At 43.4% G+C, this 23,514-nt stretch overlaps 1 protein-coding gene across 2 annotated transcripts in view; it reads right to left on the bottom strand.

Moving 5' to 3' along the window:
- The window catches only part of slc24a4b (solute carrier family 24 member 4b), a 45,374-nt gene extending 22,110 nt beyond the window's left edge, over positions 1–23,264 (bottom strand). Inside the window, exons 1-3 of one of the 2 annotated variants that reach the window (XM_030405043.1) lie at positions 22,106–23,264; positions 13,351–13,455; positions 367–443 (exon numbers count right to left, since the gene is read on the bottom strand). In XM_030405043.1, coding sequence (XP_030260903.1) covers positions 367–443; positions 13,351–13,455; positions 22,106–22,268 — 345 coding nt within the window. In that variant the 5' untranslated portion in view covers positions 22,269–23,264. The remainder of the gene's footprint in view (positions 1–366; positions 444–13,350; positions 13,456–22,105) is intronic. The other variant, XM_030405042.1, reaches the window with a different exon arrangement.
- Between the last annotated feature and the right edge of the window lie 250 nt (positions 23,265–23,514).

Below are 23,514 nucleotides of genomic sequence, written 5' to 3'. Positions count from 1 at the left end.
GCATTACCGAGGTCAACAATGAACCTCCACGTTCTGATTCAGAAGATGCTTTTGCACTACTCATGGTCTCAAGTGTGACTGAACTTTTCTACCCATTTCTGTCTTTCTTCCCCATCATCATCACCACCATCACATGCTACTCTGTGTGTGACTTTACATCTATACAGCAAAATGTCTGAAATGAACGTGATCATCTGAGCATTAAAAAGATCCTCTGTGGTCATCTATACAATGTAGTCGAAAGTTTTGTGAAAAAGCTTCTAAATCTTCCTGCTACCAGCGTGTAGACGGGGGACCGATGTGACGGGAAGTGCAGGTGTAGCGTCTTAAAAAAAACAAAACAAAACAAAACAAAAAGCTTCTTACCGCCGCGATGTGCAGCAGAACGGCCCCGCTCTTTCGTTCTTGGTTGGTGAAAATGTCACTGGGGAACTCGTGTATTGCTGAGGAGAGAGAGAGAGAGCGAGAGAGGAAATGTCACATTCACCACATAGCAGCGTGACAGCGAGGTAACATGTCGCCGTCACACCCCGACCAGCCCGGGGTGTCGGCGCTTCAGGAGGCTTGCACTGAATTTGTTTGTTTGTGGCACCTATGGGAGAGTTATTTGTTCTCTTGTTCCCCCTTCTTTTTTTTTTCTTTATTTTTCTCCTTTTTTTTTACTGGATTATCTAACACAGCAAAAATGTGTTGTATACCTAGAAACGGGGCGCCACAGCCAGAGGGGGTCAAATGCAAATTAAAGAACAGCCTGTGATCATCATCCAACAAAGAAAAAACTAAAAAGCTGGAAACTCAGACAACATCAAGGGCTTTGAATTTTCAAAAGGAATCAAACGACTCTAAACACATTTTCAGATTGATCATCAGCCTGCAGTATGTCACACCACTCAGCAGCCAGTGACTTCATACCTATTCATGGAGGAAGAAGGAGAAAAGATATCGAGGTAACCATCACATCCCTTCACAAACTGATGTAAAAGCTTGGGCTATATTAAGAGCCTGAAGTCATACAGAATTAAAGCAAGCAGGCAGAAAAGCCTCCCATGCTGAGGACTCGTCATCCATCATCCAGAGCTCCAGCTGGAGCACAGTGTGATCATGGTACCACCATACGGCTCAGGTCTCTGGGAGCACAGTCGCACCGCAGTGCACCTGGCTGGGGACAGAAGCTGGCCGTCTTCCTGACGGGACCCGGCATCTGTGGCGAGCGGCCTCCGTCCGACCCGTCCCCCGTTGGGCCTGAGCTGCAGGCTCGCATCTTGTCTCGCCCTTTAAAAACAAGCCTGTGACATGTGCTAGCATATTGCTTACACATGCTACAGCTAACTCAAAGCTATTGTTAGCTTTATCATAAAACTATCCAACTGCACAAGAAAACCCAAAACAGGTCAAGGCAGAGTCAACGTCCTAGAAATTTTAATAGCCGTTTTTGTGTATGTGGTTGGTATATGTTCACAGTGATATGTTTTCCTTTTTTATCCATTTTGTTGTGTACTTTTATTTTGAAGTGTCTTTGTTGGAGGCCATCTTTTTCAAGGATTCTTTGGATAGCTGATAGCTCTTTGGAGGGTCAGTAGGCCTACAGACAAATTCTTCCATTTAATTAGCAAGAGGGGCCAAGTTATTTTTTTCCACAATGCTAACAGGTGCTCCTAATAGAGTGCTGCAGGGATGGTGTATTTCTGCAAGGCTCACCCAGAAGTTCGCATCACCCTTGCTCCCTACACGAAAAGCTGATGATTTTTTGGAACTGGATTTTGGAATACTGCAGGAAAAGGATGCCAACATTTGCCAATTAGCACTCAACAGCCGAGAAAGATTGTTGATGTTGATGTCAGTCTGGCAGGTTTTAGACAAATTTAACTCTGACCTGATTATGTCAGAGTTAATAGAATTCATGACAAACTTCATGACAAATAGTTGAAACATTTTACCCAATAACACACATGTCAACCTCATGTTGGGGCTAGATGAAAAGTCAGTAGGATTATCCAACAGTCGTTGAGACGTTTCAGTCTGGATCAAAATGGTAGACCGACCGACTTTCCCATCCCGAGAGCCTTCAAACAGATGAGAGTTGCTGTTGTACTACTCATGTGGAGCGCTCTACGAAAATACACAAATGATGTGGGGACAAAATGTTATAGTCTGAGCCGGCAGAACAGTGCTGTGTACAACAGCAAATAAAAAGGAAAGCAATGGGCCCCTGTCACATATGGACTCGTGAAGTGGAACAGTGCTCACCTGAGACTACTCACCGCATCTGTCCCAACCTCACCGCTGCTTGTTTTTATGATATCCGATGGTGTGCACACATGACTTAATCGGCGCAGCGTTTGGAACACTGCACAGGCAAATCAAATACTCCACAGTGTGTGCAGTCCGAGCCCACTAAATCAACTGCACGCATCCTGGATTTCACTCAATTACATCACGTACAGGGAGATGACGATTTGCATTTTTCCGTGTGTCATCAAACACATTATCTTTGCCATGAAACAAACTACGCTGCTATTTCTGGCAGTGGGACACGAATTAATCCGACCTTGATTTGTGGGAGTTTTGTTGTGTCGCGTGCAACTCTGCAGAACTTCATGACACAGTCACCGCAACTGATTAGAGGACAGAACAATAAAACATGAGCGGCTCCGGAACATTTGGATGACATTGGAATCTCGCGGCTGCAGCACTGACTGTGGCAGGGTGGCTTTAGCTCATTTCTGACAGGTTTATGCGCTGAATGAAACGTGTCGGAAAGCTGACGGCCAGAAGCAAAGGCGCAATCAATTAGTGGATTTGTCAGCTGTGCCCTCAGAGGTGACTGAAAACAAACTGATGCCAGTACAGAAGGCTAAACTCCTACTGATACCTCCTGGACGGACAGCCTCGCAGCCATACGTTATTGTAGCTGCTGAAGGTCGCGTCTGGAAAAACATGAAAACGGGAAAACCACGGGGAAAGTGTCAGGTTTGAATGTCCTGCTGTCCGAGCCTTTTCACCTCCTTCTCCTACGTTCGACTACCAAACCTGCAGGTCTGCCACTGATCAATAATTAAAACGCCTTTGCCATCCGTGTTCTTTCTTTACGTGCTCAGCCCCCGGCTACTGTATACAATCAGAGCGGTAAAAATAGGTGATCGCAAAAGGTGTTTAAAGGGCGCCAGCAGTGGGACAGCGGAGAGATGACAGCCAGGCGGGGGTCACCTCCCGGCCCCCTGTAAACATTCCAGCAGACAGCGTCTACAGGCTTTCGTCTGCGTCTCCTCACTGCAGAGGTCAAACCGGACACGGACATGCTCCCCCAGCCCTTTCCCCCCCACACAAGGACAGAACAGGATGTGCACACAGGAGCGGCGCTACAGACAGATTGCTTAAGTGATGCATCTCAAATGAGAGCCATAAATAGGATCATAAATAATATGTTGCTCAGTTGAACTGTGCATCTGAAGTGTAATTTTTACAGAATTGGAGGAGATGAATTGGAAAAGGACACACTGTTGCGGATGTATTTGTTGAAGAACAGATTCCAATATTTACTTTGAAATGAATTGAATAATTATGCATCGTGCATAATAATGAAAATGTCCTTTCACGATTTCCTCATTTTGCCTAATTAGCCCAGATGCATTGATCTTATCATAAGACAAACGGCAGCAAATCTATACATCTGAGAAGCCGATCTAATCGAAAATATCACTTTAAAAAGAATCACTTTTAAAAAGGTTATCAGAATTGTTGCAGATCATTTTTCTGTTGAACTACAAAATCAATTCATTTATTGTTTCAGCAGTTGTATAATCATATCTTGAATACAAATCTCTCTCTGTTTCCAGGTCTTTGGGAGTTCTACTGCATGTGAAAAATTTAGTATACAAGCCTTTTTATGGCTCCAGAGGAAGCTGAGCGTAATCTGACAAATTGCCTCCAATGAGGTCACTTGACGGCCAATGTGTATTGTGGGTAATGTAGGCAACAGGTTTTGAAAAGGAAGACAGATAAAAAAAAGGCGATATCTCTGGTTCTGCAGTGTCTTTTTTGATTGTTTGTTTTTAAAAACTGTCCAATAACTGCTTGTCAAAATCTGGCCCCTACATTACCCACAATGCAACTCAGCCACTGAGTGACATCACTGGAGGCGATTTATCAAATTATACATAGCTTTCTCTGGAGCCACAAAAGGCTTTATGCTACTTTATTTCACATAAGCAGTCGTCTACTCCCCAAGACCTGTAAACACACTTTATGTGCAAAACTGGTGGAATTGCCCTTTACTTGTGATCTGCATAATGTAACTTCAGACGCATAGCACCTGCCCACATATGAACATTTTGCATCTTGGACCACTTTGTTCAGTTTCAGTTTCACCAGAAACTCTAAATCTTCAGGTAAATGTTTTAGTTGAGTGCCAAAGCAAGCTGCTTCTGTTCTGCTGTACAAAGCTGTGATTGTACGAGTCTAAAAAAAAAAAAAAAAGAAAAAAAACTTTCATCTATCCTGCTGTTCTCCTGTTTGCATGGGACTGCTGTCTTTTTTGGAGGCAATGACGGGAGGGAGAACACGAACCCAGGACGTCTGCACTGGCGCGGCACGCAGGAGGTGGAAAAAAGAAAAAAAAGAAAAACGCTTTTCTGAAGCTAAGCTACAAATCTATAAATAAACCCTGGATTCTCTGTTTGGACACCTGACTGTGCTGCTTATGCAAGAAATTACTGGCAACACTTTTGTTCATCTGTCTCTCTAACCCCCTCCTTCTCATCTTCTCAACCCCAGAAGTAATTACAAGGCCACACAGAGTCCTCAGAACTGTTGGAAGGATTTCAGTGACTAAACTGTGTTAGTTAGGTACAGTATGGACACTTTTAGAGGAGGAGGAAGGTCAGAAAAGAGTGATCCGACTTTTTGTTTGGGAAGACTGGGCCGGCCATTTTTTTTGGGGGGGGGGGGGGTTCTTGTCAGACTTGCACTTTCTTTCAGCCTCCCAAAAAAATTGATTACCAAAAAAAAAAAAAAAAAAAAACTGACTGAAACTGGATTTTTGGGGCCAAAACTGACACCGAGGAGGTTTAAAAAAAGAAAGAAAAAAAAAAGAAAAAATCTAATTCTATCTCACTTTTAAACACTTGGACAAAGATATGTACAGGATATAGTACAGAAATGACATCAGTGCACTAAAACACTAGACTTTTCTCAATATAAATTACCTCAATCTTTTCCAACACCACATAAGCCTCTTCTGATACATACCAAGCGTCCTCTGTCTGTGATACAGGCTGTGCAATATATAACTGCACACACATCAGCTGATAGCCAACTAGCTCGTATGTTTCCAACCTGCGTGAGAAGAAATAACTCTCCAGAAACACCGGGTGGCAAAGTCCAAAAGACTCTGGACTGCAAACACACAAACCGTTGTTATGATGAAGCAGCATTTATCACTACCACTCTCCCCCATGCAGAATATGTTCTCTGCCCGTGCACTGATATGCTTTGATGAACAGCCATTCGCTGTGATTTATTGCCGTCCTCGCCAAACTAATACCCGTCTCTACCCACTTAATCATGAAATCCACTTTCCTGTTACTTTTGTCAAAATACCAACAATCATCCCCACACTACTGCAGCGTTATTGATGGAGGTACTTGATCGAAAATAGTGCGTTGTTTGATGTTGTTGCCCGGTCCCGGTTTTTTATTAAGCACTAAAGGAGGAGATTTGTAAAATATCAGGATGTATATCATGTATCGGGATATTATTTAAAGGCTGTATCGCTCAGCTCTAATAGGCTGATAATAACCCACCAGTTGGTATATCAGACGGCTGTACTCTAGTGCACAGAAAAGAGCACTTTGCCATCCGCACAGAAAAAGGGACACAAACAGGGGAAAAGGTTAAACATGTCATATAAAGTTTGCCCATGATATAAATAAAAGCTCAGACACTCCATAATGACAGCTTGATAAGGAACTCGTTATCAAAATAAAGTGACATGAATACTGTTTTTTGGCTTTGTGCATTGCCTCTTTTGGTTATTAGTCACATTAGTGATGTTAATATACTTTAAATTGAACCAATTCAGTGCAATTCTGTTATTTTGATATATCAAGACGTTTTTACCCTACATCAGTGAGAGGGTTCAAAGAAGGAAAAGTTAAACATGATGCATTCCCTAACGACCAATTGCATCAGATTCCTGTTTTAATTCTATTCATTATGAACAAGCACACACTTCCTTGGATATGTCGCGACACTGTAAATTACAAATCTAATTAAATCAAAGTTCAGTGATTTCAGTCGCTGAATAAAGTCTCTAGACATTTCTCTTTTCATGGTTTTAAATCTGGCTTTGCAAGAAAAGAAAAAAATCCTCAGATAACCTTAATTTATTGACGTATTAAATCCAGAGAAAACCAGCCATTCTTTACATTTGTGCAATCATTATTCCATAATCTGGTAATATTCCAGATACTATGGTGCCGTTACATAATGGAGCTCAGTATCGAGTGCCGTCTGTTATCCCAGAGATAGGAGGACAGTGCAGCAAGCAGGCCAGTCTTCACCCAGCACACACACACAAAAAAAAACTCAATTATAAAAAGATGTACAGGCAAGCAAAAGAGGCGTTTTTACAATCCTGTGTCTACTTATAAGAAAAAAAACATAATGTGCCATCACACATCAAACAATATTACGACACGAGCAAGATGTTTTGTCAGAGAGCCCGCTGCTACCTTCTGTCACAACCCGCTCACCGACTCACACACCAGCCGGGTCATTAACAGAATACAGTTGACACGCGGGTAACAGTAGTCAAGAGACTCTTCAGAGGAGAATGATTCCTCCGGGTCATTATTAGTCCATTAGTTAATTAGCTCGCTCCGGCAGACATCAGTGAGCAGGCATGATTTGACTGCGATCGGCGTCGGCGTCTTGTAAACATGACAGCAACATCACGGGGTGAAAAAAAATTTAAATCTGAGTCACGCAAAAACAATAAGTTCTCCAAACAGCACACCATTATCCTCTTGTTGGGTCAATACTTTCACATGCTCATACATCACATGTACGTCGGCTCCCACATGCTCATGTGAGCACTTCAACGCAGTGCAATTTCACCTGCATGAGCGCACTCACAGACCTATCACACTGCTACTTTTAGCTTCAGCCTTTACGGGATATTGTGTGTGTGTGTGTGTGTGTGTGTGATTGTGTGTGTGATTGTGTGTGTGTGTGTGTGTGTGTGTGTGTGTGTGTGTGTGTGGGTGTGTGTGAGTGAGTGAGTGAGTGAGTGAGTGAGAGAGAGAGAGAGAGAGCCTGTTAAAAGAGGCCGAGCTGGTGGACCAGAAGACCCCTGGTTCAATAACGTAAAGGGGGCCACCTCTGTGAGGCGTATGCGTACAGCTCCCTGAGGGTGAGGTATGGATCTGCGACAAAGCGAGAACAGAGCCGCTGAAATTTTGTAGCCTCGGTTTCATAAAAAAAAAAAAAAAGGTGCTTCGTGCTCGCCAGAGGCAGGACAGAACGGACGTTTACAAGAAACAAAAATATATATATATATATAAAAGCAGAACAGAATGTGCAGGGGTAAATGCATAAAGAGGTCATGCGTGTTTGAACTGCACAGCGCGGAGAGTTCTCTGTGCAGGTGCTCGTGCCTGCGCCCCCCCCCCCCCCCCCCCCTCTGCATTGTTCCAACGCTGGCACGCAAGTGAGAAGCAAAGCGAGGTCAGTTTCCATTATGCACAGCAGCATAATCCACGCTTGTGTAATTCCCTTTTAAAAAGCCTCCTTCTGGTGTTTCCCTGGAGCTGACAAGCACGCCCCCCCTCCCGGCTGCCTCACGCTGGCAGATTTACCCGTCGTGTTGCCGCCAAAAAGAAATTTCCTGGTCCCATCCCGTTCTCTGGCTTTTGTTATCACCAAGAAATCACACAAACATTTACACCAAATTCCGCTTCTGCATTTAAAAGAAAAAAGTTTTTACCTACATGCAGGACATGCAACATGTGCGGCCTCTGCCCGTGAGCAGATTAGTGCCATATCTAAAACCACTATAATCAAATCCCGTCGGATTAATTCATAGTACAAACCAAGCCGCACTAAAACCTTTGCTCTGTTGTTCACTTCTACGTTCTGCGCTGTCGTCTACTTCCAACAGGCCAATTACGCCACTCGAGTGGGAGTCTTCAATGGATGGAATCAGCACCATCTTTATGAAAAAGGCAAGTTACTCTTCCTACGCGACATAAGCCACAGTGCTCTGCCCCCTCTCGGGTATGTCTGTGTTCCGCAGCTGAAACACACGGAGGGGTTCAGTGGTAACTAATATTCTGTGTCCCCGAGTAAACCTCAAGTTTCTTTCTTCACACAGTAGGAAGAGTTCAGAAAGCAGACCCACCGACATCAGGCTGTGGAAAAGAGGGGGATGCAAGGATGTCAAAGTAAAATGACTTTCGTTAGTGAATTGAGACTCAGCTTAGACTTGAAGGTTCTAAACATTTTTGTCTTGACTCGAGACATGATGACTCAAATGAATTGTCTGTGTTCATATTATGGTTTCAGTTTAGGTTCTATAACCTGACTGTCAGTATTTCCCTCTAAATCCAAGTGATTCGGAAGGAAAGCTTTTTTGTGTTTGATTTCATTGATTTCACTAAACCTGAACAAGAACAAATTCGTCGTACTTTCTGACCAGGCAAGAGAAAAGATTGATAAAGACCAGATACTGTAGGCAAGACTGAAAGGTCTCGGGCGAGGAAAAAGTGATTTGACTTGGGACTTGGCCCATTTTCATTTCCTTCAGTGTTTTATAAATGTTCTTGTGAATGTAAAAAGGTCTTAAAAAATAATAATAAGTCGGCATCACCAGTAGCTACTCTCTCGCACAGACAACACTGCTCCTGAAACGCCTCGTCGGTAGCCCCGCCTTTAATTACGGGACTTTTTTACATCACACAACATCATTTTCATAATTCATGCCTCCTGCCTAGTTTAGCACAGCTGCTTTGTTGTTGTTAGCAGTGCTGGCTCAGGTGTGTGTGCGCTGACCAATCAGAGCAGACTGGGTTTTTCAGAAGGGGGCTGAAACAGACAATTCAGACGGAGGTGGAATACAGTGCTGCAGAACTGGACAGTATGAGAACACTGAACAGCCTTGAAGCACACAGATCTATTTTAGTATTGGCCCAAAATAAAACCTGAAAATGAGCAGAATACGTCTCCTTTAACTACGGACTCAACTTGACTTGACACAACCTGTGACTTGAGTCACATGTCTGATTTTAAATAGTTCACACTAAAAATACATTTTAAAAAAGTGCAAACATTGTGAGTGTGTGTGTGTGTGTCTGTGTGGGTGTGCGTGTGTGTGCATGTGTGCGTGTGCGCTGAGGAGTCATCATTGCTAGGTAGATCTTCAAAAAGATGATGATGAGAGACGAGGACGAGCAGGTAAGACAAGAGGTAAATGTGGAAGTGGAAGGTCTGGCACTAACTGGGAATCAATTTAGAAAAGTATTTCTTCTTCATGGGACCAGTTACAGTAGGAAGACTCCCGCAAGAATCCAGATTGGCAGCTATGAAACCTGAACTCTGGACTAAAAACCGCTATTTCTTTTGTTCCCAGTTTTCAGAAGACAAAAAGTGAGAGGGTGTTTGTCGAAATTCATCATGGGACTGCTACAGGGGAACTACATCCCAAGGGGTGGCATGACTCAAGGTCTGCATGTGACCGCAGAGCTTCAGAGCCTGTATCAACCTCACAGTGGGATTTTTTTTCCTTTGTGGGTTCACTCTAATCAAGCAGGGGCATTGAAACAGTTTGGAAAGCACCTTGTGCTTTACAGGAGTTATTATGGTCAGTAAAAGAGGCACTTATGATGAATGGTTGCCTTAGCAGCATAAGTCTCCGGACAAGAAAAATAACATTAGCACCCCGTGAACCAAGCCAACGGCTCCCTCGCTGATCACAGAAATAATGATGAGGAAAAGGCAGAGAGACCAAAGACGGCTGAGTGTAATCTATGCAGCCCACAAACAGCAGCTTAATTAAACAGCACTTCAGATCTCGCACACACTCAGCATAAAACAAAAAGCCTCCAATAACAATTCTCATCCAATCGAGCCAGGGTCTGCCGCTTTCCCCCAGAGGAATGCACACCAAGAGCCATCACCGGTCCACTGCTGGATCATCAGCTCTGGACAAACAACTGCACCAGGAATCAGGACAAACCCACAGACGTGTGAGTCAAATGAGCCCTGTGGTCGATTCATCAAACAGATTATCCCCTCACCATGAACCAAGACGTCTATTCAGCTCTCTGGACACGTGCAGACGGTAAACAAGTTTGTCATCCGCAGACTACGAGCGGACATTCTGATTCATACTTCGCTGCGTCCCCGATGGGAGTACGTTTCATTAGCAGCGATTCCCCGTGACAAGTGCAACATGACAACGAGTTAACTGCAGTCATTCTAAAGCTGACCAGCTCTCAAGCAACAAACAATGCAACTTTTTGTTCCCACCTCGACAGGCAGTGCAGACAAATGCTTCCTGGTGAAATCATTTTAAAGTTCTCTGTTTGTTAGAGTTAAGCAAAAGAATGAAAGTGTCCAGGAGTCACGTCATTAAAAAACGTTTGGTTGGATTTTATCTTTCACAAAACATATTACCTTGTTTCAAGACCTTTCTTGAATCAAGTTTTCTTGATACTAATGCACTGACTTGACTTTTGTCTTCTTCAAGATACTGATCCTCATTTCAACTTTTAATTCTTTGAATATCTTAATTCCACTGAGTACAAACAACTGTCGTAAAGGATAAGTAAAAAAAACAAAAAAAAACAAATTGGGCCTTCATCTTCTCAACCTCATGCAAATGAAAAGCGCAAGAAATGTTTTGTGGACTACACAACTTGACTCGCCCCTCCATCAGCATGAAGGTGAGCAGATCATGACCGAATTTTCATTTCTGGGTGAATTTATCCTTTAACCCATTTCAACTCCTCTATTTTAGGTGAATTCAGCCACTGTCATGACGACATGTTAGTGATGTTTTTGCAGTACAACAGACCGTAAAGGCAGCAGTCTTGCCACTCGTGCTGCTCACAGCCAACCCCAAAACAAGAGCAACCCCGTCAGCTGAGGTGCGTAAAGTCTGCAGCTATGACAGGTTTTATTCACAAGACCAAGAACAAAGAGTCATATGATCAGCCCACACTGACGAGGCAGAGCGCTGGCGGGATAAGAGGAAGTAAGGAGGACTAGAGCCGATGAGAAATGCGTGGAATGTGAAGTACAGTCTGGTGCCTCCGGTGTGTGGAAGACTTGTGAACGGAAAAAAAAAAAAAAGAAGATAATCCTGGAGGATTAGGAGAAAAACTTAAAGCACATAATCTTGTCATTTCAATAGAACCCCCAGTGTGACTTTGAAAGAAGTTCACACCGAGATGGCCACAGTAGTGAACAACTCTAAGTAGGGTGGTGTAAGCGTGTTTGTGTTGCTTGTTTGTGTATAAAATAGCAGGTTACAGCAGCGGTGATTCATTAATCCCCTCAGGGATTCTGCCTGCTGTGCCCAGTAATGAAGTAATAGCCAGTTAGTCCTTTACTGGGTCACTTGTGATGCTGCAAAATTTTTAAATTACTTCCCAAATTGTCTGCGCCCGGGTGTCATCCCCTGTGTGCTGCTCAAATACAAACAGTGATACAAATCCCGTTACTGGAGTTGCACCTCATTTGAGCAAAATAATCATTCTCAGGGCTTAAAAAAAAAATTCTCAACGCATCTTCTCTCCAGCTACATTTACACTTAATTAGTTTAGGTTTAGAGGTTTTTCTAATGACTAGTCCAGAAGTACACGTCGATCATTAACTCGTCTGGCAGCTTTCGTGGCAAAATAGAAGTCAGGGACTGGGACAATTCAAATGATATGGAAATGAAGAAACAAACGACACGTCTTGCCGCTGCTGTTGGTGTGTGTACCATTTCAGCCGATAGTTGCAGCTTTAATGTTTTTGGAACTGTCGGCAGTGTCAGTGGAACCGTCAGCTTACAGAATAACTAATTATAGAGCATGCTGCTTCCTTCAAGAGCAAAAGATGCTGTAACATAATCAATATCTGACCCTTTTATTGGCCCTGTCAGTGCTTATTACAGCGCGAGTGAAGGGCCCAACAATAAAGGCCAAATAAAAGAGGTGAATTAAAAACAGCAACTCAGCTCACAAACTCCACAACTATTGGGTGCTACTTTGAGTTTTAAAATCATGTCACTGATTTACTGCTTATTTTTCCTCTTGAACACTAAACAGATCGGAAGTTGTGCCTGAATTGGTGGATTGTGAGCTGGTGCACAAAAATCAAGATCATCAAATATTGATGGCTAAACAAGTCTATATTATGACTGAACTGTTTTGACGTTGACATGGTCTCTACTATTGACACATTCGGTAGAGCTTAACAACAGCATTGGCATAAAATTACTGAATACAAGCATTTTAATTAATGGTTTTGCACACCTGGGTTGTTATCAGCTCATAATAATAGTAGTGGGGGTCATGATTTCGATTTTAACATAAAAATTGATCAAATTTAGCTCAATTTGGCATCCAAGCTCATCCAAGCTCTATAGGCTACCTGTAGCCTATAATGGACTGGCAGCTGTCAGAGATCCTATATTGATGAGAAGAGGGTTAACTCGCAGAGGAAAAACTTAACTCAACTAACTAAAATGCCAAAGATCCTTGATTCATTGACTTGAGAAGATGGTTTACTCTGGACATGTATGAGACACCTGACTTCATGACATACTGAATCTCTATCTTTTGTTGTTTATTGTTGTTACACTGACGGTTGTTTTGTTTTTTGTTGGGGGTTTTTTGTCCTAATTTAATTCTTTATTTTTGGGGGAATATTATTCAAACATGTCTAACCTCAAAAAAAAAAAAAGCACCACAATAAAGTCAAACTATTGTGGTAAAATACCCGAACCCTGTTAAAGAAGAATGTGAAAATGTAAAGAACACTCGTCAGTAAAGGTCTAGGTCTAACGATAGCATAGCTGTCCGTGCTGAATGTTGTTTTGCTTTTTTAAATAAAGAATTTAAATCGTGACCTGAAAATCAAATGTCTAATCGAATAGAGGATGTGGAGATTCATGTCAACCTTCAGTTTCAGACGCTTGTAAAATGCTCCACTATATTCAACAGCTAGTCATCAACTTTGTTTGTCTGCTGATCTGTGCTATTGTAAATATCAACTTTCTGACTTTTTTCTTAACGAAATCACATACTGCGCCTTTAATTGAAGATAAGTTGATCAGCACAGCTTAAATCTCACAGGAGAGCATACCTGGTTCTGAGCAGTTCTTCGCCTCCGTTTCGTTGTCTGGCACTGAAGCCATTAGCCGTCTTCCCCAATGTTCATCCGGATGTCCCTCCACTATCATCCCGTGGCCTGCAACAGAAAACCAGACAGTTTTGTTCATCATACATACAACATAGACAAAATATTCATAGCTATGTCAGGTTGTGGCGCACTACATGTTGGAAGTTGGTGCAAAACATCCAGAATCAGCCTTTTCTCTTGCTTTGCACATTTAAAAAAATCAAATAAAATAATAATAATATTTTAAAAACACCAATCAAAACTACCATGACCTCTATTGTACAAGCGTGTCTCATGACGCAAAACATCCATGATCACGGCTGTTACTCCAAACAAGGTTGCTGTTCTCTAATCCCTTAAAAGTTTTCGCTTATGTAGATATGACATTTTCATCTGGCCGCACCAATAACACATCAACATGCAGCTGCTGAGCCCATTATGTTTCGGGGCTGGCGAGTGGGAGGAGGAGCACACAAGTTACATTTTTCATTAAACTGCACTTAAGCCTCTGTAATGAGGACATCATAAAAGAAAAAAAAAAAAAACACAGTCCCAAATCTATTATGAAAGAAATCACGCATCACGAGCTGAGCAGCGTTTTAAACGTGAGATTTTTTTGTCAGATGTCACCATGAAAAAGCAAAAAAAAAAAACAAAATCAACAAAGAAGCAACTTTCTACGTATGCCCTTTTGTTCAGTTACACAATGTAGTGTAAGCAGTGGACTCTCATGATCTCAGTGTGTATAAATGTCTACACATGACCACTATCAGTCTCAGGAGGCTACTTTTGAGGAAATGTGATTCTTTGAAGGTACTGATGAAGAACGTTGACCTAGAAAACTATATCTCGACGATGTAAACGCATCTAGAGAACATTTTAGAGCTTATAGCCCTCAAATGTTATGTCTAATATGGTCGAGCTAGACCAATTAAAAGGGTCAGTATTAGCTTATTGCTAAATGTGGCATGGAAATGCCAAAGCTATGTTTGAAGCAGTGCTGCTACTTGATCTGCAGATTGTTTCATGCACCAGTGATTATTCGTATGGTCGATAGGATGTCAAAGTTACTTTTTTTCAAAATGGCCAAAACAATTCACTATGACCCAAGGTAACATCAGCTCCCAAAATCCAAAGATATTTGCTATAATACCAAATACAATCTTCACATTTTGGTTGTTTAAAGTAGGGGATGAGAGGCCTTTTTTGTCTAAAAAGACATTATACAGCATTTGAAGTCTTCCTCCTGCAGCCTGGATATTTTACCAGCAGGGTTCTTCAAAAAAGTTTCAGACTGCATGATTCCAGACCTGCTACAGATTGTTAACACATCTCTTCTCTCAGGTGTCTTCCCCCAAGCCATTAAGACAGCAGTCATTAAACCACTCCTGAAGAAGAGAACTCTAGACACATTAGTAATGAATAACTATAGGCCCATTTCAAACCTCCCAATTTTAAGTAAAATAATTGAAAAAGCTGTCTTTCAACAGCTGAACAATTACTTCATAACAAATGGCTGTTTTGATGCTTTCCAATCAGGATTTCGACCACATCACAGCACTGAGACGGCCCTCGTTAAGGTCTTCAACGACATTCATTCAAACACAGACAGCAGAAAAATCTCAGTCTTAGTATTACTGGATCTCAGTGCTGCGTTTGACACAGTCGACCATAATATACTACTGGACCGACTGGAAAACTGGGTTGGACTCTCTGGTACAACACTAAAGTGGTTTAAATCTTATCTAAATGAGAGAGGTTACTTTGTGTCTATTGGTGACTACACATCTGAACGGATGAAAATGACAAGCGGAGTACCCCAGGGCTCCATTCTGGGGCCTCTACTATTCAACATTTACATGCTCCCTCTAGCTCAAATAATGGAAAACAATGAAATTTGCTACCATAGTTATGCAGATGACACACAAATTTACATAACCATATCACCAGGGGACTATAATCCCATACATACCCTGAGTAGATGCATTGAACAAATCAATGATTGGATGTGTCAGAGTTTTCTTCAGTTAAACAAAGATAAGACTGAAATAATTGTTTTTGGATCCAAGGAAGAACGACTTAAAGTCTCTGCTCAGCTTCAGTCTGTAATGTTGAAAACTACAGACCAAGTCAGAAACCTTGGTGTGACTGTGGACTCAGACATGAATTTCAGCAGCCATATTAAGACAGTTACAAAGTCAGCCTACTATCACCTTAAGAATATATCCAGGATAAGAGGGCTTATGTCTCGGCAGGATTTGGAGAAACTTGTTCACGCATTTATCTTCAGCAGACTCGACTACTGTAATGGTGTCCTTACAGGACTCCCTCAAAACTCCATCAGACAGCTGCAGCTGATTCAGAACGCTGCTGCTCGAGTCCTAACAAGAACCAAAAAAGTAGATCACATCACTCCAGTTCTTAGATCTTTACACTGGCTTCCTGTCTATCAAAGAATAGATTTCAAAGTCCTGTTGTTGGTTTATAAAGCATTGAATGGTTTCGGGCCAAAATACATTTCTGATCTGCTGCCGCGTTATGAACCATCCAGACCTCTGAGATCGTCAGGTACCGGTCTGCTTTCAGTCCCCAGAGTCAGAAGTAAACATGGAGAAGCAGCTTTCAGTTACTATGCGCCACATATTTGGAACAAACTCCCTGAAAATTGCAGGTCTGCTCCAACACTCACCTCTTTTAAATCAAGACTTAAAACATTTCTTTTTGCCACTGCTTTTAACTGAAGCAATTCAAGTCTTTGAACTGCATTATTACTCTGAGTTTTTTTTTTTTTTTATAATGCAATTTTTAATGTCTTTTAAATGAAATGTTTGTCTTTTAATGTAATTTGTGTGTGCCTGTAAAGCACTTTGAGTTGCCTTGTGTCTGAATTGTGCTATACAAATAAACTTGCCTTGCCTAAAAAAAGACTTTCTGCTATATAATTAATCACTATTTTGACTAATAGTGTCATCCCGTGGTTAAAAACTGATCACTGTGCTTGTTTTAGTAGCTGTTTGGTTGCCCGAGGGTAGTAAACAAGCTATGTAAAGACAACAAATAATGGTGAAGTGGTGGATGATGGAGTGTCTTTAATGGGAATCATGATACATGATGTACATTTTTTAAAAGCCCTGTAGACTGAAGACTTGAAATAGCCGCAGAATTTCACCATTCGCCCCATCAAAAACACAAATATTGTATTAGACAATTTGTTCTTGGCACAAGCTCCTCATCTGCCACATTGCTAGCTTTGACTCGTGTTGCATTATTTACAATGTCACCCATTAGTGAGTCCAATCAGAACAGCCATTTCGTTGGCTACGCTACATGACTCAATGATTAGCAGATCAACACTATGTGGTCGGACCAGTCGATGAGGTTATTACTGTTTTGAAACAGAAGCAAGGAGACACAGAAAGATCTTCATTGACATTTTTTTTACAAAACTAACTAAACAAGCAAACGGTCTTTGTTTTCATGAGTGAATTAACAAACCGAACCAACTATAGAGTTCCCGTTGAAGACCCAGCAGCAACAGAGCCGCGTTAGCAATTATTCTGATTCTTAATTTAAGGTGTTGCTCATCTTCTCCTCTCCCACCCCTACACTTGGTGTTTTCCTGCAGCAGTCTACCTGGATCAAATGGTATTTTCGGCGTACTGACACAGAAAAAAAGTCTTCATTAAAAGGCTTTCAATCCTTGTACAGTTGGACAGGCTGACGATCAGCAGGCGCTTGACAAACAGACTGTACACGAGGCGACCGCAGCTGCCTCCCACAGCTCTCCAAACCTGAAGACCGAACCCTCCAGTCATCGCTCCAACCTGTTCCTCCTCACTAACCAGCTCCAACTCACTCCTCTGCTGCCTCCGGGCTCCCTTCGTTCTGTTTCATTTTTATTCTCACTATAAAACACTGTCCAATTTAATGCCAGGGGAAGTAAGTGGACGCCAATTTGTAAAAAAAAAAAAAGAAGAAAAACACAACAACAAGCATGTGGACAACGTGCCAAGGGCTTATCACTTTGGTCATACACAACTGTGAAAAGCCATGTGTAGGGCCCATTGTTCACATTCGCACAAAAAAAAACAGGATCGGACATGGTGGGTTATTTTAATTTTCAACGAAAGATCATCTATGACAGTCTGTCTGAATGCAATTTCTCCTGGACATTTGTGTGGAGAATCACTTGACCAAAACTATGAAAACTCACCGCTTCTAGAAACACGATCCATCAAGCTTCCTGGAAGACTTATAACAAGGCATGGACGACTGCCCATGTGAGTTCAGTGTGATGCGCTCTCTTGCTAATCCTTCTCATTTTTATCGCGATCGGTGACCACAGGGTTTTGCCGTAATGAATAGCTCGGAGGCTGTGACTAACCCTTGTTAGTTTATCATCGGGAAATCTAAAAAACCTTAGAGTTTGGTCGACAGAGTATCGTTTGACTTGCCTTTTGTGTGGCGAATTGCCATCTCGACCACGAATAAAAAGAATTTTCACAACATTAGCTTCTTAAGACGCTTTATGAATTGGATATTTTGACCATGGCTGTTAGTCACACTGAGAAAATTATCAACTGGGCTGAGAACAAGAAGGGCACTTCATTTTGACCCTTAATGAAGTCTGATTTCCATGTCTTCTTTCCATGTTTGCTCAGAACAAGAAGTCAGTGTGTTTCTAGTGGCTGACAGGTTGTAAGAGGCGAGCTTTGACAACTTGGTGCTACGACTAACGATCGTAACTGTCAAGGAATCTGTCGATTAATCCATTCGTTTGTTTGGTCAGCGAAATCTCAGAAAATTGTGAAAATCGTTGCTCAAAATCCAAGATGTCGTCTTCATAAACCAAATATCACTCAGTTTACTGCCGTACATGAATAAAGAAACCGGAAAATCTGAAAGAATCAGTATTTGACCAGCTGGAAACGAGACTGAAAAAAAAATAAATAAAAAAATCAACTCAAGAGCTTTGAGTTACTCAAACCGACAAATCAATTAACAGTTGGCCATCAATTTAATGTTTGACAATTGATCGATTAACGGTGGAGCTCCATGTGAAAATGACAAATATTGCGGCGCTCTCCTCTAATTGTGAGACATTTTTGACAGTTGTTTTGATGTTATTTTAGATGATTTTAGATTTAAATGAAAAATACTACATAGATTAACTGAAAAGGAAAATAATCAATTAGTTGCAGTCATGTGCTCAAAGACTTTAAATGGTTGTTGTGATCTCATGTGGGGTTACAATGCACACATGACGACGACCGGAAATTCTGATAACTGCAGTGCAAAAGAGACCAAATCTTCTTGAAATGGTTAACAAATCATATCGCCATTGTTGTTGACGGATGTTGTGGTTGCACTATGATCCATGATTAGCTGAAATCATCGTTTTTACACCACAACTTGTAATTGTCACTGACCAGACTTTTCCCTAATCGTGATGGTGAGACATTTGATGTGTTCCGTACCAAACAATTGCTATCTTGATACTGCATTCAGCCATATCGCGATTTCGATTTATTTTGCGATTAATTGCGCCGCCCTGCGACGAAATGAGCCCAAGAAAGATAAAGAAAAGGCTGTGACAACACCTCTATCAGACTGCACCGAGCAACAATAGTGTGCAGAGCAACAATAACACAGCGGTAATGTCGTCCTCCTCCTCCCGGGCCCGTTCAATCAGCTGAGCCGGGGAGATGGACCAAGGACAACCATCCATCAATCTCTCTGTGCTGTGAACATGCTCTCCTTTTAAAAAAAAAAAAAAACACCTCTGGCACATTCAAACAGCCTCCACCCCCCCCCCCCCCCCCCCTCCCCCTCCGCCTCCCGGGCCATCACCGTCAGCGGCTACCTGTCAGAGCCGAGCCCTGCCCTGCTTCTCAAAAAACAAAAAAAACACCTGTTCTCTTCCTCCATCACACGTACGCACACTCGCGCAGCTGCGATCAGCATGCACGACAGCATGTTGCAACCCCACCCCTCTTCATGGAGATGTAACCCAGGAGTAGTACATCAAATCCCATCCATCTGGACCGTTCGGCACATCAACACTCCACCAATCCCGCCCCCTCCCCTCTCCCCTCCCCTCCCCTCCCACGCCACTATCAATCAAATGGGTGGCACAGGTTTTACAGTGACATGACAAATGCTTGTTCCCGTTGTGATGGCTGAAAGATGAGAAGGCCAGAGCTTTTCAATTAGACAGATCTGATTTTGGTGAGCGCTGGGTCTTGTGGGTTCAGAGGGGATTTCTGACTCCATCTCACTCACTCACACACTCACACACACACTTCTCATGCATGTCACCTTGACATACCACCACCAACACTGCCCCTGCTGCTGCTGCTGCTGCTCAGAAATTTCACGAGAAAACGCCTTCTGTCATATGGCCCAACATGACAATCATAGTATGGGTCAGGCGAACTTGATTAAATGAGCAAAAAGGGGAGGAAAAAAAAAAAGGCAAGCCATTAGTGACGCAGGGAGGAGGGAAAAAGGGGGGCTTTACTTTGGCTCCTGCCTTTGGAGATAAGAGATTTGCACTCGGGCTGTATGATATCATTCCAGAATAATCTTTTAAGCCTCTTGTTGTTTTTAATGTAATTAATAAAAGTCCTGATACATCCGTTAGAGATCTACAGTCAGCCAGGCAGTAGTTATAGTGAATTTACAACTGTTCTCAGTCCCGGAGCCCTAAGTGGATGCAGATGGACGGATCCCAGGACAGGGTCTGTGGCTTAGGGTTAGAGGCACTTTGAGGGAGGGAGAGATAAAAAAAAAAAAAAGAAAGAAACCCTCATTCCCACACGCAAGTGATTCACAATTAAAAAAAAAAAAAACGGGGCACTATGACATTGTGGCGAGGAAATTCAAACTCGGAATATTAGCGGTGTAACCCACACAATTCTACATGGAGGCTTCTTCTTCTTCCCCCTAGTAATCCTGTTGTCTGCGTCTCGGAGCATTACTGAGTGCAACCCTATGACTCAAAGATCCGTGTTTGTGCGACTCGCGGGCGCATTGACGGCTAATGCTAAGCAGCAGTGCTAACGTAGCGTTAAAAGGGGCACTCCGTCATTTGGGGGAAGAAATTTCAACTCTGAATTCTAATATTTACAATATCAATGAGGTAATAATACAACTCAAATGTTTATTTATCGCAAAACTGAAGAAACAAGCTGTTCTCAGGGGAAAATAAGGTCCCCAGAACACTGTTTGAAGCTGGGAGGAAAAAATAAATAAATTTAAAAAAAAAAAAGGTGGCAGGGTCCGCCACATGTAAACAAAGTAAAGCAGTATGAAATTGTCCTTTAAGGCGAGTTTGTTCAGAGGCATAAAAAATAATGAAGGTCTCCCTCTTCTCTTCTCAAATCTACACAATGCACCTTTAAACGCAGCGGTACCGTTGATGCGTCTCCCGCGGTTCCCCCCCCCCCCATATGAACAGCTCTGTCCTCTGGGTGTGTTTTGCCTAGTTAACCTCTGATCCCTGTGGTGTGTCAGATATCATTCTTCACCAGCAAAATGTCAAGGTTGCGCGTTAGATTACATAACTGCGAGCATGACTATGTGTGTTGCTCTGTGGCAGTGTTTGGCAGGGCCCGAGGTAAGAGTTTTGACGTGTGTGTTTGCGCGCATGTTGTTTTGGAGATCACGCATGATCTGCCATCTGAGTCGTTTTGCCAAGCACACACCTCGGGCCCAGGCTATGAATATTGCAACATTCAAAGCATCCCAGTGTTTACCCTGATACCCCCTCCCTCTTCCTCCTACTCCTCCTCTGTCTCCTTCTCTCTTTTTATGATCGTCCTCTGCGTAAAAAAAAAAAAGAAAAGAAAGAAATCAGCATCCCTCGATGGCCATGCGGAACCCAAAAGCGCGATGATGCTCGATTGTGATTGAGGTGATCCTGTGTGTGTGTGTGTGTGTGTGTGTGTGTGTGTGTAGCCCCGGGCCAGACGCTACGATGCCAACGTTGAGCACGATCCTGACCGAGCTCCTGTGTAGTGTGACCGACGATGCGCCTGGCGCCCAAACCAAGAGAAAATAAAAAAGAGAGAAAGAAGAGAACAGATCAGGCAGATTTGGGACGGGAGCGCAAACAAACTAGAACCAGAACCAAACGATGCTCCCAATCTGGGCATCTCGGAAGCGGCTGCTGCGTGTGTGTGTGCAGCGTGAGGTGAGCGTGATAATGAGCCCTGGCTCTCAAATTAAAAAAAAAAAAAAAAAAAACGTGCCGCCGCCACAGCGCGCACACTGCGGCATACACGGACAAACAGGCGGCGAGAGTGAGATTTTTAAAACCCGCTCTGACCCGATAGGAACATGTGCGGGTGACTCTTTTTTTTTTTTTTTTCCCCCACTGCTGGGTTTGAAACGCAGAACGCATCCCCGTGATATTTACCGCATTTAAACGCAAACTTCACGTGGGAAATAAATAAATCAATCAATCAGACGAATCGCTGAGGCATTCCTGGCGAAATTCAAAACGATCGAGACGCTCCGGTCCCGTGCCCTTGACATTTAAAAACATCACATTGGCTTGTCTGATCGCGGGGATGTGCGTGTGTGTGGGTGCGTGACTTCACTGCAGATTTCTGCGCTCCGTGCTTCATGTGCCCCGGTGCATCACCCAGCAGCGGCGGCGGCAGCAGCAGCAGCAGCAGCAGGCTCTCTCCCCGCTCCACCACCTCCCTCCACTCACCTGTCTTGGTCAGCAGCGCCGACATGCTCCACGCCGCGAAGAGGACGCTGCACACGAAGCACACCTGCACGAACAGCATCTCCCTCCTCTTGCGAACTTTAAAGATCTTCGCGATGATAGTCTTTTTGGACGGGCCCACGGTGTCGGTGTCGTCCCGCTCCATGCTTCCCTTCAGCTCGGCCCGGACCGGCGGCCACTTTTTTGTATTTGCGTCCTTGAGAGCCGAAGAGAAAAAAAAAAAACCACACACACACACACACACACACACACACACTCACACGCAAACACACTGCCGGCCCCGCTTCTTTTCTTTTTTTTCCCCTTTCTTCACAGCCGGGATGTGTTCCTCATTTCAAGCCAGTCCAGGGCGCAGATGAAGAGTAGCGAAGTGGACAGGTTTTATCCCCCCCACCCCCCGCTCTCTTCTTCTTCTTCTTCTTCTTCCTCCTCTTCTTCTTCTCCTTCTTCTTCTCCTCCTTCCCCTTCTCCTCTCCTGGTGCTTTTCAGCTGCTGGGCAATGACACGGCGGTCAAATTCCGATATACGTTCCCCAAAATCGATTTAGCGGCGCTCCCGAATTCGGATGAGTGTCGGACGGGCTCCCGCTGTAACACGCATCCTGTCCCGTCGGAGGGTGGTGGTGGTGGTGGGGGGGGGGAGAGAAAAAGAAAAAAAAAGAAGAAGAAGATACAAGCTGCGATATCCTCAATCCGTGTAGTTTTTTCCCTGCGAAATGCGTCAGCGTCCGGCCGTAACCCGCGGGATCGCTCCGCTCCACGCACCTGCGCCTGCTCGGCTAAGTGAAACCAATCTGTGTTCATCAAGGTTAATTGTTAAATTCGGGCGGCAGTCGCCACGCTCGGGCGCCTCCCCCTTCACACGGATCCCTCCTCGGTGCAGAAAAAGCCGTGCTGCTCCTGCTGCTGCTGATGAGGATGATGAGGAGGAGGAGGATGACAGAGGACCATCAGCTGCCCTCCTACCATGCGCTCTTCTCCTCCCTGACCGGGGCCCCTTTAACTTTCCCGAGGGCGGCACGTGAAGGAAAGAAGAATAAAATAATAAATAAAAGAATGAGAGAGGAAATGACACTTGTTCCCTTTCTTCCGCCTCTCGTACCTCCACCTGGGCATTGATCACTCCTCTCCTCCCCCTGGATTGAAAAAAAAAAAAAAAAACCTTTCGCGTGAGATCGAGCGCGCAGGGGCTGGACTGTGCGCGTCGAGGCATGCCCCCATCATGCTCCTCAAAACAAACCCACCACCACCACTGCTGTGTGTTATGAAACCACATCCAATATCTGTCAGGGTACCTTTTTTTTAATAACTGCCCTACAACTCACCTGCTCTCCTCATTTTCTGATATCACGCTGGATAATTGAGGTTACAGACTCGCGGGGCTCTCGGGCA

The sequence above is a fragment of the Sparus aurata genome, chromosome 22, assembly GCF_900880675.1.
Source record: "Sparus aurata chromosome 22, fSpaAur1.1, whole genome shotgun sequence".
NCBI lineage: Eukaryota > Metazoa > Chordata > Actinopteri > Spariformes > Sparidae > Sparus > Sparus aurata.
The sequence above is the reverse complement of the archived record's forward strand: the minus strand, read 5'-3'. Positions and strand labels throughout refer to the sequence as shown.